At 36.8% G+C, this 17,517-nt stretch overlaps 2 protein-coding genes across 3 annotated transcripts in view; both read left to right on the forward strand.

Moving 5' to 3' along the window:
* LOC132126430 (extracellular sulfatase Sulf-2-like) overlaps positions 1-12,738 on the forward strand; it is a 28,193-nt gene extending 15,455 nt beyond the window's left edge. For both annotated transcript variants that reach the window (XM_059537677.1, XM_059537679.1), the window contains exons 2-21: positions 1,587-1,826; positions 2,230-2,469; positions 3,258-3,409; positions 3,829-3,998; positions 4,987-5,137; positions 5,473-5,648; positions 5,735-5,863; positions 6,316-6,381; positions 6,628-6,751; positions 6,853-7,051; positions 8,901-9,144; positions 9,251-9,347; positions 9,428-9,522; positions 9,620-9,679; positions 9,807-9,976; positions 10,101-10,243; positions 10,324-10,432; positions 10,542-10,575; positions 11,347-11,400; positions 11,761-12,738. In XM_059537677.1, the coding sequence (XP_059393660.1) occupies positions 1,646-1,826; positions 2,230-2,469; positions 3,258-3,409; positions 3,829-3,998; positions 4,987-5,137; positions 5,473-5,648; positions 5,735-5,863; positions 6,316-6,381; positions 6,628-6,751; positions 6,853-7,051; positions 8,901-9,144; positions 9,251-9,347; positions 9,428-9,522; positions 9,620-9,679; positions 9,807-9,976; positions 10,101-10,243; positions 10,324-10,432; positions 10,542-10,575; positions 11,347-11,400; positions 11,761-11,791 (2,625 nt within the window). In that variant the 5' untranslated portion in view covers positions 1,587-1,645 and the 3' untranslated portion in view covers positions 11,792-12,738. The remainder of the gene's footprint in view (positions 1-1,586; positions 1,827-2,229; positions 2,470-3,257; positions 3,410-3,828; positions 3,999-4,986; positions 5,138-5,472; positions 5,649-5,734; positions 5,864-6,315; positions 6,382-6,627; positions 6,752-6,852; positions 7,052-8,900; positions 9,145-9,250; positions 9,348-9,427; positions 9,523-9,619; positions 9,680-9,806; positions 9,977-10,100; positions 10,244-10,323; positions 10,433-10,541; positions 10,576-11,346; positions 11,401-11,760) is intronic.
* A 1,189-nt stretch (positions 12,739-13,927) lies between these two features.
* The window catches only part of LOC132126699 (rho GTPase-activating protein 39-like), a 28,659-nt gene continuing 25,069 nt past the window's right edge, over positions 13,928-17,517 (forward strand). The window contains exon 1 of the mRNA XM_059538147.1: positions 13,928-14,147. Coding sequence (XP_059394130.1) covers positions 14,134-14,147 — 14 coding nt within the window. The 5' untranslated portion in view covers positions 13,928-14,133. The remainder of the gene's footprint in view (positions 14,148-17,517) is intronic.

Consider the following 17,517-nt stretch of genomic DNA (forward strand, 5'->3'; position numbering starts at 1 on the left):
ATACTTCCATGTGGATTTGTGTTTCATGGGTTGACGCTGTGGGAGATGGGATTCCTGTGGTCTCAAACAAACAGTAATTCCTATCTTAGCTCATGTTTCCTTCTGAATGTAACCCAGCACAGTTGGTGGTGTGTTGGGTTAATGCTGTGTAAAGAAGCTACAAAATCCTTGTATTGTATTTGATTATCAGTTATCAGACTTTTTTGTTTGACCTCCTTAGAGGACAAAGAACAACTGCTGTGGGTTTTATCTAGTAATTCTAGAGTGTTTTCTGCTTGTAATGATTTGACTGCTATTAACATCTTGTTATATGTGTAGTGCTACTTTCACAGAGGAAACAATGGTCTATAATTGCAGTGTTTATAAAAGGCAGCAATTTTTAATTTGCCAAATTTAATGATTACACAATAAATCAGTGGTTGACAGTTGGTTTGTTCTGATGGATATTTTAAGAGAAAACAGTTCAAAATTTACATAATAAAATGCAACTGAACATAATTATGCATAGGATATCAAAGTAAATATATTAACTTTCAAAATGCAATAGATTTTATTGTATATTATTTATATGTAACGTCAAAGGCTGTATGATGAACCTAAAATGTATTCTGTCATTTGAAAACGTTTTAATTGTCAGGATTTGTTGTAATTACATGTTTTTAGCCAAGGGGTTATTCCCAGGTAAATAACATTTTTAACAATTGTCACTTCATGTTAATAATTGTGCATATTATTAATTTCTGGCTTATTTTTCTTTGTAAAATCCTGAAGCAAAATCCAAATGCACATTCTTCAGATAGTCCCCTCTACCGTATTAAAAACTACCCCGGCTCTGGCTGTGAGGTCAGTCTAAACATCTACATATTTCCATAACTAATTTGTGTCAGACATCACATACCCTTCCTTTTCCAATCCATTAACACCCAACTGTCTTCTCTAATAATGACCCTTTCCTCTTTTAACCTTTGGCCCCATATCATTCACCCTCCTTTTGGCCTGTAGCCCGCTGTCATTAGCATCCACACCAGCTGCCATGTGTTCAACCGAGCCGATCGTTACACTTCGGGAATGAGTCGGTCTCTATGCATCATTAATGATTAATTAATGCCAAGCGTCATGAATAAGATAATTTATATGGACAATCTCCTCAGTTACTCTGCCAGTGGTGACCAAAAATCCCAAAGGAGTAGAAGTGGAGGGTCATTTGAGAAGGAGTGTGTGTGTAAGTGCCTCTGTCAGTAAAGGCCAGTTTGTGTTAATGCTACATATCTGGGTTTTTTATTATTTTTATTTTATTAATAGAAAGTTCAAAATAACAGCATTTAACTGAAATAGAAATCTTTTGTAATATTATAAATGTCTTTATTGTCACTTTTGATATGTTTATTTATAAAGGAGTTTACTGTACTATGAAAACATACAATTTCCTTCCCTAAGTCAAATAGACCACATATTGTAAAACCAAGCTGGTTCTGAAATCTGAAGACCTCATTTGTGATATCAGGAACCTAAAATATATTAAAAACTTCCATTCCATTTAAGGTGGTCCCTGTAGAAATTCCACTTAGTCTTGTTTTTTTCTTCAGGTTGAGAAAAACCTGGGATCTTTCTAACAAGAGTGGGAAGTGGAAGACAGGTTAAAGTCATGGCAGTTGGGTGGAGACCGGCCACCCTTCTCCTTGTCTTCATCCTGACATTCCTCTGCCCCTTGGATGGAACCATGTACCTCTCTGGCCAGAGACTGCGGTCTCGTCTTCAGAGGGATCGCCGAAACGTTCGTCCAAACATCATTCTCATTCTTACTGATGACCAGGACATTGAACTAGGTGCGTTGCCCATCTGTGCTTCTCTGTATGTGGGTGTGTTTTTTTAGTGTTTGATTGTAAGTATGCGCATTCTGTGACATCATGTATGGGTTTATATTCACAATTCATCATCATATCATTTTATTCTTTTCTTAGTATAAGGGCATCTTCCACACTCAGTCCAGTAGCATCGGCCAACTGCTGAGGTCCATTATGCCAAACATTCTGTTTTTCTACTCGTTTTTTGGCACTTTAATCACTGAAGTGGCAACATAATGGTCTTGCTGCTGGTCTTTGTTTGGGCTTTTCATTCAAAGCCTTTTAGGGAGGAAATTTATGGTCAAGCATCTGTTACATAAAACAATCTGGATCTCTGTCTCCCTCTTTTTTCCAATCTACATATATTCCCCGTTTTTCCCCAAAGGCTCAATGCAGGCCATGAACAAAACAAAGCGCATAATGATGCAGGGAGGCACTCACTTCTCAAATGCATTTGCCACCACTCCGATGTGCTGCCCTTCTCGATCTTCCATCCTGACTGGGAAATATGTGCACAACCACCATACCTACACCAACAATGAGAACTGCTCATCACCGTCCTGGCAGGCCCACCATGAACCTCACACGTTTGCTGTTCACCTCAACAATTCAGGCTACAGGACGGGTTAGTAGGCAGCATACATTTATTTTTTTCAACACTGAACTACAGTCATCCAAAAATCTAATTTGCTGGAATTTTACTGACTCTTTGGCAATCCAAGATGCAGATGAGTTTTCTTCATCAGAACAGATGTGGATTACTGTATCATTACATCACCTGCTCAGCAATGAATCCTCTGCAGTGAATGGGTGCCATCAGAATAAGAGTCCAAACAGCTGATTAAAAATATCTTAATAGTACATAACTCCAGTCCATCAATTAATGTCTTGTCAAACAAAAAGCTGTGTGTTTATAATAAATAAATCCATCATTATAGCATTTTAAATTTAAACAGTTGCTTCTGGCCAAAATACCTAATTCATTATGCCTTCTACAATGAAAAATACCTATTTGATTAGAATTGTTTTCGCTCTTCTAATTCAGACAAGCTGACTTTTTCACTGGAGAATGCTGTATTTTCAATAGCGAACTCATAATTAAGCCAGAAGCAACAGTTTGAATTTAAAAATGTCTTCATGATAGATTTGTTTATTACAAACATGTAGCTTTTCACTTCATAAGATATTAATTGAGGATCTGGTGTCGAGTGGATTACTTGTAGAGTTTTTAATAGATGTTTTGCCTCTCATTCACTCATTGGTGAGCAAGTAACGCAATGCTAAATTTCTCCAAATCTGTGAATATGAAATGTCTTATGAATTATTCGCTTTAAATTTTGGAGTAAACTGTTCCTCTCAGACATTTGTTCTTCTGCCATTTTCTGATCTCAAAATAATCGCTTTCTGTTACAGCCTTCTTTGGCAAGTACCTGAATGAGTACAATGGCTCTTACGTGCCTCCTGGTTGGAGAGAATGGGTAGCACTGGTGAAGAACTCTCGCTTCTACAACTACACACTGTGCCGGAACGGTATCCGAGAAAAGCATGGCACAGAGTATCCAAAGGTTGTCTGCTGTATCTTTTTCAAAGAGCGTGACTGAACATTGTGTAATGAAACTAATATATGTTTCCTACAGTAGGGGATTTACTACTTTCAGGATCTTTTCTGCTCATTCACAATATTTACCTAACATATTAAGGGTTGCACAGTGTATTAGTACCTTATCAAATGCCCACCATATCAATTGTCCACAAAATAATACTGATTTCAACATTTATAATGATAATTAATGTTTCTTGAGCACCAAATGAAGCTATCAGAATGATTTCTAAAGGATCATGTTACACTGAAGACTAGAGTAATTGCTGCTGAAAAATCAGCATTGCCATCACAGGAATAAATTATATCTTAAATGTATAAAAATAAAAATCTAATAAATGTAGCCTTGTTATGCATAAGAGACTAATTTTGTTTCTTTTACAGGATTATCTCACTGATGTCATCACAAACGACAGCATCAACTACTTTCGTATGTCTAAGAGAATGTACCCAAACAGGCCTGTGATGATGGTCCTGAGTCACGCTGCGCCTCATGGACCGGAGGATGCAGCACCTCAGTACAGCAGTGCCTTCTCCAATGCATCTCAACACATGTAAGACTCTCTGTTTCTCTTCATCTTTCTTTCTCACACACACACAAGAAAATTCTCAGTCTGCGTGAACAGCTTTATGTGGTCTCATAAATCTCATTCAGTATCAATTTTTCAGTCTTCAGCACTTTATCCAATGTTCTCACACTGTTTGAGATACGACCGCCTAATAAATAATGCTCACTGTATAGTACTGTAGCCACTATTCTCATTTGAACACTAGCTACTTTTAATGAACCAACTCTCATGACTTATTTGCTCTTGGTTTATTGCAGGAACAGAGGTTTGATTATGTATTCTGTGTACAGTAATTGTTTCCATAGCGCCTCAGGCAAATGAGTTTATATAGTAGGCTCAAGAGAGATACACAGTGCTATTATTATAATATTATGATTTATCCGTTGCATAAATGTTCATTCTTAGGTCCCATTAGAGATATAAACCCCATGGCTGGTGTATGTACTGTTATTTTTGTTGGCTTTGTGGTTTGAGTTTGATTACTCTGCAACTTTTATATTTCACAAAAGTTCTGAATTAGCATACGACTTTATCGAAACACAAGTTCTCTGTTATTTTATTGTTTTTTTTTCTCATTTTTTTTCAGTTGCTCATTCTTAAAGCTGCAGCTGGCATGCCATTCTATGCAAATCAAATATACACAAACCAAAAGATGACAATGCCTTGGCTTATTAAAATATGAAACAGGACTTTAGAATTCAGCACAATGCACAATTTTGCAACAATGACATTTTCAATCCGCAACACCATGAAATTCCTCAGCAATATTATTCAGCTGGTTTAGCACCATGAAGCAGCATACAATGCATTAAACACAAAGCTTTGCCATTCACAGATGTTTGTACCCTCAAAATATGCACAAAAATTAGGACTGTGACTCTAAATTTTCAATGTTAAGTTTTATTTATGGATTGTAAAGTGTATAAAAAAAAAAAGTAAAATGTTTTAATAAATCTGAAAATGTCCCACACAGAACCCCAAGCTACAACCATGCCCCAAACCCTGACAAGCACTGGATCCTGCGGTACACAGGACCCATGAAGCCTGTGCACATGCAGTTCACCAATATGTTGCAGAGAAGGAGGTTGCAGACCCTGCTTTCAGTGGATGACAGCGTTGAGAAGGTCACAGATCATGCTAACTTAACAGCACATATACCAAAATAGTTCAATTGCTTGTATTTCACTGGCAGTGTAACATTCTTAGAATGCTGGGAATCTATCTATCTATCTATCTATCTATCTATCTATCTATCTATCTATCTATCTATCTATCTATCTATCTATCTATCTATCTATCTATCTATCTATCTATCTATCTATCTATCAAAAACATTTAAAAAATCTCACCAACCAAAACTTGAATTGTAGTGTAAGTTGTATAAAGAATAATTGATGACAGGCCAACTAACCAAGATATTGTAAAATGCTGTTTCATGTTTGTTTGTTTTTCCCTACAGGTTTACAATATGTTGGTGGAAACTGGGGAGCTGGATAACACCTACATCATTTACATGTCTGATCATGGCTATCACATTGGCCAGTTTGGATTGGTCAAGGGCAAATCAATGCCATATGAATTTGACATTCGTATACCCTTCTACCTGAGAGGTCCTAATGTGGATGCAGGTGCCATGTGAGTCAAAAATTTTAAGCTCACAACTTCACAATGAAATGCTAAAAATAACACATTGTTGATTCCTTGTTTGTGATCTCCTTCAGCAATCCTCACATGGTTCTGAACATTGACCTTGCCCCTACCTTACTGGACATGGCCGGAGTGGATATTCCCTTGGACATGGATGGCAAGTCCATCCTCAAGCTGTTAGAAAAAGAAAGACCAGTCAACAGGTAATCACTGAATTGTGCTGGATAATGACAGTCTTGTCTTCTGTAGAGTTGGTTTTTATCAGAATTAAATTTGTTCCATAATTGATCAATTTTGCAACATCAGCATGTATTTAACAGAATTGAATTGACATTATACTGACTTTAGCCTTCGGTAGAGCAGTTTATAACTGAATGTTTTATAATTTATAAACTTTTCACAGTGATTGAACTGAACCAGCCGTGAACTGACTTGAGCTGAATGACACTATTGTCTTTTTAGAGCTGCTTTAAAGCAGAATTTGAATTTGTTTCATATTTAAAGAAATTAATTGATTAATTTCCTCTGAGGTTACTTTAAAACAATCTGGACTGTGTAAAGCACTATATAAGTTAAAGTGATTTAAACTACACCAACATAAGAATGTAATATTCTCCAATTAAAAACCCAGACTTTTGGTTTCATATTCTTTCAGTTTTACCAGGTTTCATTCCTTCAAGAAGGCCAAAGTGTGGCGGGATTCATTCCTGGTGGAGAGGGGGTGAGTACATTTGATCAGGCCAGATGAACCCATGCATTTTTAATTGATCGCCATATCACAAACTCTTACACTGTATCACTCCGAAAAAGATTTTTCACCCCCGAAATTGATTAGACATGGCTCCATTAGAGAGGCACCAGATGGCACACTGACATCGGACACATCTGCGTGTTTCAAATAGAGGCTGTATCTAATTCTTTGCTGTTTTTGGGTGGCAACCTGATGTGATCTCTTTCTGATCTACAGCAAGCCTCTGCATAAGCTAGCAGATGGCAAAGAGGTGGAACAGAATTCGCTGCCAAAGTATCAGCGGGTCAGAGACCTGTGTCAAAGAGCTGAATACCAAACGCCCTGTGAGCAACCAGGCCAGGTAAATATTCACTTTCAATTACACTACATATTCCCTTGATTATTGCTGGGGAGTTCCCTGCTGTTTAGTGCTTTTTAACTAACCGCTCCTTCTCTGTGCAGAAGTGGCAGTGTATTGAGGATCCCACTGGCATACCGAGGCTGTATAAGTGTAAAGGGATGGCGGGTCTCTATGCACCTCATGCTTTGGGTCTGATGGCTGCCAACAGGGGACAGGTCAATGGAGCTCCTTCCACATCGTACCACTGTGATTGTGAGCCCACCGTACCTGTCAAGAGGAAGAAGGCACTCAATAAAAAGAGTGAGTCATTCTATAGAATCACACATTTGGTCCTGAGAGTGTCATAGTGCTCTTGCTTGGCTGGTGGTTAAATCACAAGAAGGCTGGTTTTCTGTTTTCAGAAAATAACTATTTTATTATTTAATTTTTTGGTGGATGGATATAAGTGAATCAACATAGTTAGGTCAAAATGTAAAATGGTTAGTTCAAAGGAGGCTTACAACGCCTAAAGAAATCTGTTTGGTATCTGTTATTTCCATCTATCACGGTGACAATTGCTAGTCTGGTGTAGGAACCCCTGGGAGTAACTGATTTGAAACCTATTGTAAATGGGTTATTTTAAACTTTTAAGAGTTTGGCATAAGTACGACTTTGTGTGTGTGTGTGTGTGTGTGTGTGTGTGTGTGTGTGTGTGTGTGTGTGTGTGTGTGTGTGTGTGTGTGTGTGTGTGTGTGTAGAAAGAAATTAATACTTTTATAATACAATACTTTTCAGCAAGGATGCATTAAACGTTAAAACTGATCAAAAGTGAGATTTATAATTTTACAAAAGATATTTCAGTTTCCACAAAAATATGAAGCATTATACATACATAGTGGTATAGTCCTCACGATCCTTCAGAAATCATTCTAATCATTCAGAAATATGCTGATTTTATGCTCAAGAAATATTAGATAGATAGATAGATAGATAGATAGATAGATAGATAGATAGATAGATAGATAGATAGATAGATAGATAGATAGATAGATAGATAGATAGATAGATAGATAGATAGATAGATATTTTCTATTTTCTGATAGCAGAGGTGGGTAGTAACGAGTTACATTTACTTCGTTACATTTACTTGAGTAATTTTTTGGGGTAACGAATACTTTTCGGAGTATATTTAAAGATGGGTACTTTATACTCTTACTTGAGTAAATTTTTGGGGGGAAATCTGTACTTTTACTTCGTTACTGTGGGCGACGCTCCTGTCGTTACTTTATCTTAATGCAATAAATGTTATAATGCTTCAGTTTATTCCAAACGCGCCGTCTACTTTTCTCTGGGCAATGAGCGATGCACATTCGCGAATGATTCATTCTTTTGAGTCAATTCTGTTCAAAGGCTTGACCAAACCAATTGGCAAACGAGTGAATTGGTTCATGAATCAGTTTGAATGAGTCGTTCAGTTCCCTGCCGCACGCGCTGAGCGTCTGAAGTGGTTCACTCGGAGTTGTAACGTTTAAGAACAGAAAGAGCGCTGAAAACGTGGCTGGAACTGCACTGAATTGAAATCTGCAAAGGCTATTATTTGCTAGCGATGGAGATCCTTATTAGATGAACACCGCGTGTGCTGTCTACTGTTTAACAGGTAATAACTTGGGCTACATTCGATTACAGTACACGATACCACTGTGACATTAGTTTGTTGTACGTGTGTGGCTTATAACAGAGGGGAGTCAAGTTGAATGCAGCTTCCAAAAGACAAAAAATAGCCAATTAAGATTTTATTGATTTTAATACAATCACACTGGTGCAAGTACGTTCAGCGAGTCATATTATATTACTCAAGTAACTATTCAATACTAGTACTTTTACTTTTACTTGAGTAAATATTTCTAGAAGTACTTTTACTTTTACTTGAGTACAGTTTTTGGGTACTCTACCCACCTCTGATAGATAGATAGATAGATAGATAGATAGATAGATAGATAGATAGATAGATAGATAGATAGATAGATAGATAGAAAAGCACTTTTCAGTACAAATGTCTCCATCTGGTGGTTGAATACATTCATATGCATATATGCTATTGGTATGATAGCAGTTTGAGAAATAATTCTATAGTAACGTTCTCTAAGTAATATTTCAATGTTAATTCCAGAGTTGAAGACCAAGAAAAGTTTACCGCGTAACCGTTGGGCTCGTTCTGTCTCTTATCACTTGGACTCAAATGTCTACACTCTGGACCTGGAGAAAGGCTACCAGCCCCTCAACCTCAACACCAGCCTCATGCTAGGGAGAAAGCAGGCAGTGTATGGAGAGAATGTTGAGTATAGCGGAATGGGACCAACAGACAACAACTTCAACTCCATCACGCCACCAGCTGCTCTTAAAGTCACCTACAGGTAAACACGGATAGTCTGTTACTGTGTATGATAACAACTGGTATCAGTGAACCTTGTTAACCTTGTAACCTAGCTAGACAACTGAAAAAGGAACTTTTTTGTTCAGATGCTCGATACTGATGAACGACACAGTCAGATGTGATGGTGGACTTTATAAATCTCTACAAGCATGGAAAGATCACAAACTACACATTGAGCATGAGGTAAGATTTATGTTCTTCAACAATCTGAGTAAAAACAAACAACTGATTTCACTATTAAAACATTTTTGCTCTTTGAATAGATTGAGACGTTGCAGACCAAAATAAAGAATCTCAGAGAGGTGAAAGGACATCTAAAGCAGGTTCGACCGAAAGAGTGTGAATGCAACCAAAACATGTAAGCTTCCTCCTTTACATAAAAAAGGTTTTCATACTGCCATTAAGTGTTGACTTAATCGCAAATTTAACATAATCATGTAATGTTTTCTTTAAAGGTATCAACACAACAATAGGGCACTGTTTAAACTCAAATCAGGCCGGATGCATTCTGTCAAGTAGGTTTTCATCATCTGTCATAAAGCTGAAGGAAGGCACACTAATGCCTTATCATCACTAATGTTGCAATCTACAGCTGACAGTTATTTACAGTTGATAGTGAAGATATCTGTTCTTTCAATCTAGTAAAATGACCTCCAAAGATAAGAAACAGTGGCTGATGAAGGAGCAGAAACGCAGGAAAAAGCTAAGGAAGCTCCTGAAGCGCCTCCGTAATAATGACACTTGCAGCATGCCTGGCCTCACCTGCTTCACCCATGATAACCAGCACTGGCAGACCGCCCCCTTCTGGACAAGTACTGCAGAGCATAGCATATCACATCATTGTTTTGTTCATATATCACACAAAACTGTATTTAATATGTTTGCTTAGTTAAATAATGATGTGATTTCACTTATATTCTCTTTTTGTGTTGCCAGTGGGGCCATTTTGTGCTTGCACCAGTGCCAACAACAACACTTACTGGTGTCTGAGGACTATAAATGAGACACACAACTTCCTATTCTGTGAATTTGCCACTGGCTTCCTTGAGTATTTTGATCTGAACAAAGACCCTTATCAGGTAGGTTTCTTTTAAAATCTCTTTACATTTTTTTATCACAGGTACCCCCATCATCTCCACTCTTGTTATTTTCTGTGCAGCTGATAAATGCTGTGAGCATGCTCGATCGTGATGCAGTGAATCACATGCACCAGCAGCTCATGAAACTGCGCAGCTGCAAAGGTCACAAAGAGTGCGATCAGGAGATGGGTGAGTCATGCCACGTGATGAATGTTTTGGCATTGATGTTTCATTTCAGCATAATACCTGTAAACATACTATAATCTATAACCCATTGACACATCATTATGTCTTATAGGTGGTAAAGAAAGAAACTCTTTGTACGATTACAGGTATGGCTTCATTCCTGTTTTAATGGCTAAATAAAAAGGATTATTATTAATACGTGTGTGTGTGTGTGTGTGTGTGTACAGTACAACTGTTCTAAAGTGATAAGGGGTACGATTTTTTTAAAGAAAGTAATTAATATATTCTGCACATAAAATTGATGAGTAACTGTACAGACATTTATAATTCTTCAAACAATTTCTATTTCATAAATAAAATAAAGCTTTTTCTATTCAGCAAAGTATCACGGTCTCTAAAATAAAAAAATATAAAGCATTTGTTTTCAGCATTGATAATAAAAAGAAATATTACTTAAGCAACAATCTGCATATTAAAATTGTTTCTGAATGATCACCCCAATGACATCACAATTCGACATCACAGAAATAAATTATATTTTAAAATATAATAAAATAGAACAGTTATTTAACATTGTAATAATATTTCAAAATATTACTGTTTTTACAGTATTTATGATCAAATAATAAATCCAACCTTGGTGAGCTTAAAAAACTTTAATGTTTGTGTTATCATTACAGTATTTTAAAATTATTATAAAGTATTATAATAATTTTATACATAACATATAATTATACTAATATATACTAATAACACACGCATACACATGTTTATATTTATTACTACTATAAAGAATTTCTATTTATTTCTATTATATATTTTTATAGTATATTTTTTATCTATTTCTTATCTTTGCAATGTGTTTGTGTTTTTGCTGGCATGGGGTGCTGTGTGTGTGTGCGCTCCACATGATTCAGGCCTCTTCATCGTCGAAAGAGGCCAAAAGTGAAGAAACCTTCCTCCAAATCAATGTGAGTTTGTTGTACACACCATCTGCTTAATAGAATTCAGCCAGCTAGTTATCAGTCCTAATCCTCAGTAGCCCTCTTCCCTCTGTCACACGGTATATGTTCATGCTGTCCCTCGCTGCATGAGCAGCTTTTCAATTCTCCTGACATTCCTTTAGATGTGCACGTGACGACAAGAGTCCTTCATTACTGATAAAAAAGTGTGTTAACAGAGTACAGAATGGCGCAGAGCGTTCCACTGCCATAATTACACATTGCCCTCATTTTGTACTTGACTTTCTTTTGTCTTTATGTTGTTCATATTCTGCTTAAACCTGAAGTTCCATTATCAGAACTAAGATTTGTTATTGTTTGTTTACTCAGGGGCCAAATTTGGGAAGGATGGGTAGGTTAGATCTGTCTCTACCATTCACTGTGAAGGATGCACCGAGTTGAGGAATGTGCACCGATGAACTCCTGACCCGACGGCAGCAAGTGAACTCTGCAAACGTCTAGCTATAATGAAGTGTGGAGTTGTATCAATGTGGTCATCTCAGTTTCTCTCTCAGTGCAGTTCATTAATGTTTCCACTCAAATGAAACTCAAACTTTTCAATGAAACTTTTTACCATAATGGACTTTGATGGAGTTGAGCAAATCTCTGTCCAATCAAGCATGTACCATTTTGTGGCTAAGATCGATCACCTTCACTGCTCTCATAAGACGAGAAAACTCAAATGGCTCATCATCAAGATAGGAACCTGTTGTCTATTTTTCAGTAAACACACTACTTCTTTATCATTCCTGTAAGACTGTGGGACTCTGGTACTGTGTTAAACGCGGGGCCGGTAAGCTCTGACTTCACTGCTGCTGTGGCTATTGTAATATTACCCTCAAAGTGAAAATCCCAAGGAAATGTCATAATACTTTACACATGTTGTGCTTTAATAATGTTTATGTCACCTGCAACCTATGTGATTCTCTTCATGGAAATATTACTTTTTGAAACATGGTGCTACTGTAAGTTAACACTTGTTGGAACTGAATGCTGCATAGTATGTATTTGAATGTATGTGCAATTCATGTAAATTTTCGAATATTTTTACCAGACTGAACATACGGGAGTTTGTCTTCGTAAAAGGAGAGCACCCTCAGTCTAACAAAGGTTTTACGTTTAGTTTGAATGCACTTATTAATAACATACTAAACAGTGTTTGAGTAATGTGTTATAATAGTTATGATATTTCAAATATTTGTGTAGTTGTCATCATCAACCAATTCCTTACTTTTTGCTGTTTTCCTTTGCCTTGAAATTTGGAAAACAATGAAGGTGTAGTAGTTGGTGAATAAAGTGTTAAATACCCATGTGTACTTCTTTTTGCTGCCTTTTGTCTCATTCGGGACAAAGAGGATTAATTAAGTCCCCATATATATTTGGGGAATATAAAGAAAGAACACAACAACCTAAAACAAATTAAACGGAAATTAGGAGACAACTAAAACCAGCCTAAAACTAGTTTACTGTTGGTCTCTCTGCCAGGTTTTTCTCGCTGTTGGTTGTTTAAACCAGCTATTTTAAGCAGTGTTAGGAATTTTCTGACTTTTTTCATTTATAAAATAGATTTCTGTGGGTGTGGATCTCTATATAAATGGATTATTATTTTACCCTGCTACCAAAATAAATCAATAATAATCATGTTTTACGGCCAGACTGACTGGAGACCATTTTACTGATCAGCTAAATCAGCTAAACACCATATTGGCCAGGCTGAATGACCATTTTAAACCAGCTAAAACCAGCTTGGCTAGGCTGGGAGACAAGATAGATAGCCAACCCCTAAATTATCATGCATATTGTGTATTTTAAGCGGTGTAGCATAGGGTTGGGAATCGAAAATCAATTCCAATTCAAGAATCGGCCAGGAATCAGATACTTGTTGTAAAATTCTAATTTCAATTCCACCTATCAATTTTTTTTTTTTAGTTGACAAAAAGGGGCTGTTTGTATTTGAATCAGATTTATTTAAAAACACTGATTCATTCAGAAATGAAAAGTAAATCTTGAGTGAGTCATTAAACCGTTCCATTCATAAATTCAGTGAGATTTTGTTTAGATGTCTAATATTTTTTCTTAAAAATTGTGAGAACTACAACCTCAATTAATAATAAATAATAATAAAAAAGTCTCATCTAGAATCGTACAGCTCTATTTTGCACACAAACAGCTCTTAATCGAGTTTTATGTAGCCGGCAGATTTTTGTTCATTTTGCAAGTTTTTATATATAAATGTTTGATTTCATTTTTTACCACATTGGAATCGTTTGTGCTCCTCGTTTACAACATGTTACCTTGTTCGCCTGCAGGTGGCGCTGTTTGAATAATCCGATATAAATCCCTTCAGGCAATCAAACATATGAATCCAACTCCACCAGAACTTGCACCTGTCGTGTAGTATAACCCAACACCTAAACTCTCCAAAGCATGTAGTTTGTTTTATTTATTATTTGTTTATTATCAATTATTCAGTGTGTAGCAAACCGTAGTGACTCTATCTGTGCGTGTAGGGGGTGGAGAGAGAGAGAGGTGCCCACGCACGAGACACCCCCAGCCATCAGACACGCGCGCGCAGCACTTGGGACTCGAGGCATAACACGGAGCTCTCGCGCAGGACGTCCTACAGACTTAGGGGATAAAGTTTTACTGTCTTTACCTTTTCTCTTTATACTTTTTGTGGTTTAACCGTACAATGTGAGAAGAATGGCCGGGACAAGGTAAGGTTCAGTCTTTCTTTAAAGAAAAGAAAGCAAGTTTTGACACGAGGGGTTAGCGCGGTGTCTTTTAAACGTTAGCTGCTCAACTAAGCTACTAAGCTCTGTAACATTATATTAATTATTACTTTACAGGAAGCCACAAATACAACTTAATTTGCTATAAGTCGCCTATAAATCAGTATGAGGGAAAATATGGAGATTGTGTGAATGACGCGATGATTTTCCCACGACTTAACGACTCACGAGGGTTCAGTCATAAGTGATATTTTGCTCCGTTTGCTGTTGTCGTTTGTTCAGTCGTGTCATTAAATCATCATCTATTCCGGAGGCTGTTTCAACCATATGTATTTGATTTGAATGGACTTCTCTTGATTTGAATTGAATCTCAGTCTGATCTCCTCTGATGCGTGAACAGATAAACTACTGCACTGTTCGCTGATCTTGAGAAATTTAAACACAGCAGGTTTCACAACTTTAAAACATTTCCGTTTTTGACTTAAATTACAACATTACCTCTTTTTAAGCTTTTAAGTTATCATGCCAGATATTTAAATAATTCAGGTAACTTACTATCAAAGGTAGCCTTCATCCTCAAGGTCTTCTAATATTTCACTTGCTTTGAGTTCAATAACATCACACAGGCTCTAGTGAGACTTAAAAGTTTTAAATATAATTTTAAGTTATGTAATTGTGTGTGTGTGTGTGTGTGTGTGTGTTTTTGTCACAACCATGATATTAACAAACCATCATACAAAGTATAAAAAAAATATTTGGGATTGTTAGAATGTTTTTTTTTGTTGTTGTTGTTGTTGTTGTTTTTTCTGAAGGTATTTTTAGATAATTTCCATCATTTTAAGAGTAGCAGGTCAGTGGCACCCAACATCATAGAAAAATTAGTAATCTTCTACACAGATGGTATAAAAAATATTTTGTCATTGTTGAATTATATTCTGTGCAGCTGTGGTGTACATGTTCAGTACATGGTGCTTAAATTAGAAACCAATCCTGTATGCTCAATTCATTCATACACTAAAGTGCGGGATTTGGCAATATTTATAATAAATATGTATGGCATAGTGGTTCATTCTTTTTGAATCTGAGTGTGTAAACAAATGCACACATTGTTTTATGATTATGATTTATTATATTATAATTCCTTGATATGTAAACTACACTTTTCGATTTTGTGTCCCATTTTGTTCCAGTACTCAAAAATCAGTGTTTTATGAGATAGTGAATCTGGTCTAATTCACAAGTGTTCGTAAGTGTTCGTAATATTCACTGATGGTTACAGGAAACCACCAGAACCCTCTTTGATATCCCACAAAACCTTTGCTGTGGTTAGACACACTGAAGTCACATAATGTGAGCTGGGGACACATGTTGCGTTTACTGGTGCTGCACTGGTGCTACACAGAGCATCTGTTAAGCTAAGGGTTACAGATGTTCGAATTAATTAAATTCATTAAGTTAAAATGTAGTCTGCCTTCTTTTTCCACCCTGAGCTTGATTATGACACAGATGCTGAAATGTAAATAGATGAAAAGAGGTGGCTGAAAGACTTCAACTGTTTGATGTAACACACTACCAAGCTTTGATCAGCCATAGTATTGATGGCTCTCTGTTCCTCTCTCCAAGTTCAGAAGCTGAACAGGGGCTTGACATCGGACACTTGATGCTTTTTGAAGCCACGTCTCTGTACGGCTGAAGTTTAAAGCTTGTTTAAAATGCTTCAGATGGTGTTGTAGATTTGCACTGCTCAGAAGAAACTCTAATGTGATTAGAGACCGTTGATGGGCACTTTTGTGATCTTTTTCAGCTAGTGAGTGTAAACGTATGTCTTGACAAGCTGAGGTTTATTTTTGATCCAGAATGGAATCTTACAATAGGATGTTTTTCCACTGTTTGCATGTCTGTTACAATAGTGTGCAGACAAAGGGAGGACGTAGCATTGTGACAGCAGTTTAGCACCAGTGTTTTAACAAGACCTTTGAGCGCAATGTGAAAAGCATCCAATGGCCGTCTCCAGTGCTCTGCCTGAGGGTGTGCTTTGTGGGCCAGCGAGCTTTTCTATTCCAGTTTTGTTTGTTTTTTTAAGTCAGATCAGATGTACTCAGATGATGATGCTGTTCTTTTGTATCAGTGAATCAGTGCGTCACAAATACCTATGTGGTTTTAAAAGAATACAGTGAATTTCAGCTGTCATCTGTGTCACAGTTTGTTTTTGTTTGTCTGGCAAAAACATTGACACTGCATCACTTTTGAAGGTGCATTGATTCTGAAAGAACTGCGCACAGAAAAAAAATGTTTACAAAACAGACTAGTTTCCTTAAGTTTGCATTTAGTGGAAATTCATCCTATCTTATTGATTGAATGATATTTTTTTGGGCTGATTTGGTTGAGTGATATACCAGACTTCTCCAATCACTTAGTCCACTAAAAAAACATTTTCTTCCAGTCTGTCAAATTCACATTCAGATCGGCCTCCAATTATCAACCGATGCATAATCCACATTTCCCCACACCTTTTTTTTCATGTCTATTATTTTTATAATCTATTTTACTCACGTCACAATATGCTTTACATGTCAAAATTAATGGGCTAGCAAATAATAGTTGGATTAATAGTTGCATTCTTTATTTGGAGTCTTTTGAAACACCTTTATTAGTCTTAGTGTTATTTGAATTGTTTTATTGGTATTAATTAGCTTTCTTATATCTCATCTCCTGTGTTTGTTCAGGATGGGGCACTTAAAATGCAGCTGTTGATCCCACCTTGACAATTTGCACCGTTAATGTGCTAATCTTTTGCAAAACTTCAGGCCTTTAGGCAGAAAGGATTATTTTTATCTTGTCCTTACTAGGACATCCCTACTAACAAACTATAACAACTCCATCAGTTGGGCATTCAGGGCTCCCATTCCCATCTCCTAGGAGCTTGCTTTGACAACATTGTCCTTTGAGGTGGTTAGGTGACCTCTGACCCTCTTTCCACCCAGTCATCCAGATTGACCCTCAACACTGAGAGGATATTTGATGTGTTGAATTTGATATTTTTAAACACTTAAAGTAGATGGTAGAGATTAACTTGTTGCCTGTGTGACTCTTACCAGACACGTTATGATAAAGTCATCATGTACTGTACAACAGGAATAATCAGCTCAGGGAACAGTTAACCTCTTTTTATCTTACTGAATCTGTACAGTTGTCTGTGTATATCAGAATGAGATGTTCATTCAAAAGAGGTATTGATACTGACGTTGACAGCTGGTAGTAGACAAGCGACTCTGTATTTAAGCGCACATCTATCCTGCTAACTTCAGTGTGTCTCACCCCCTCACACATGTCCATTCATGTCTCACTGTTGCTG

This window comes from Carassius carassius, chromosome 44 (genome assembly GCF_963082965.1).
Source record: "Carassius carassius chromosome 44, fCarCar2.1, whole genome shotgun sequence".
NCBI classification, from domain to species: Eukaryota; Metazoa; Chordata; class Actinopteri; order Cypriniformes; family Cyprinidae; genus Carassius; species Carassius carassius.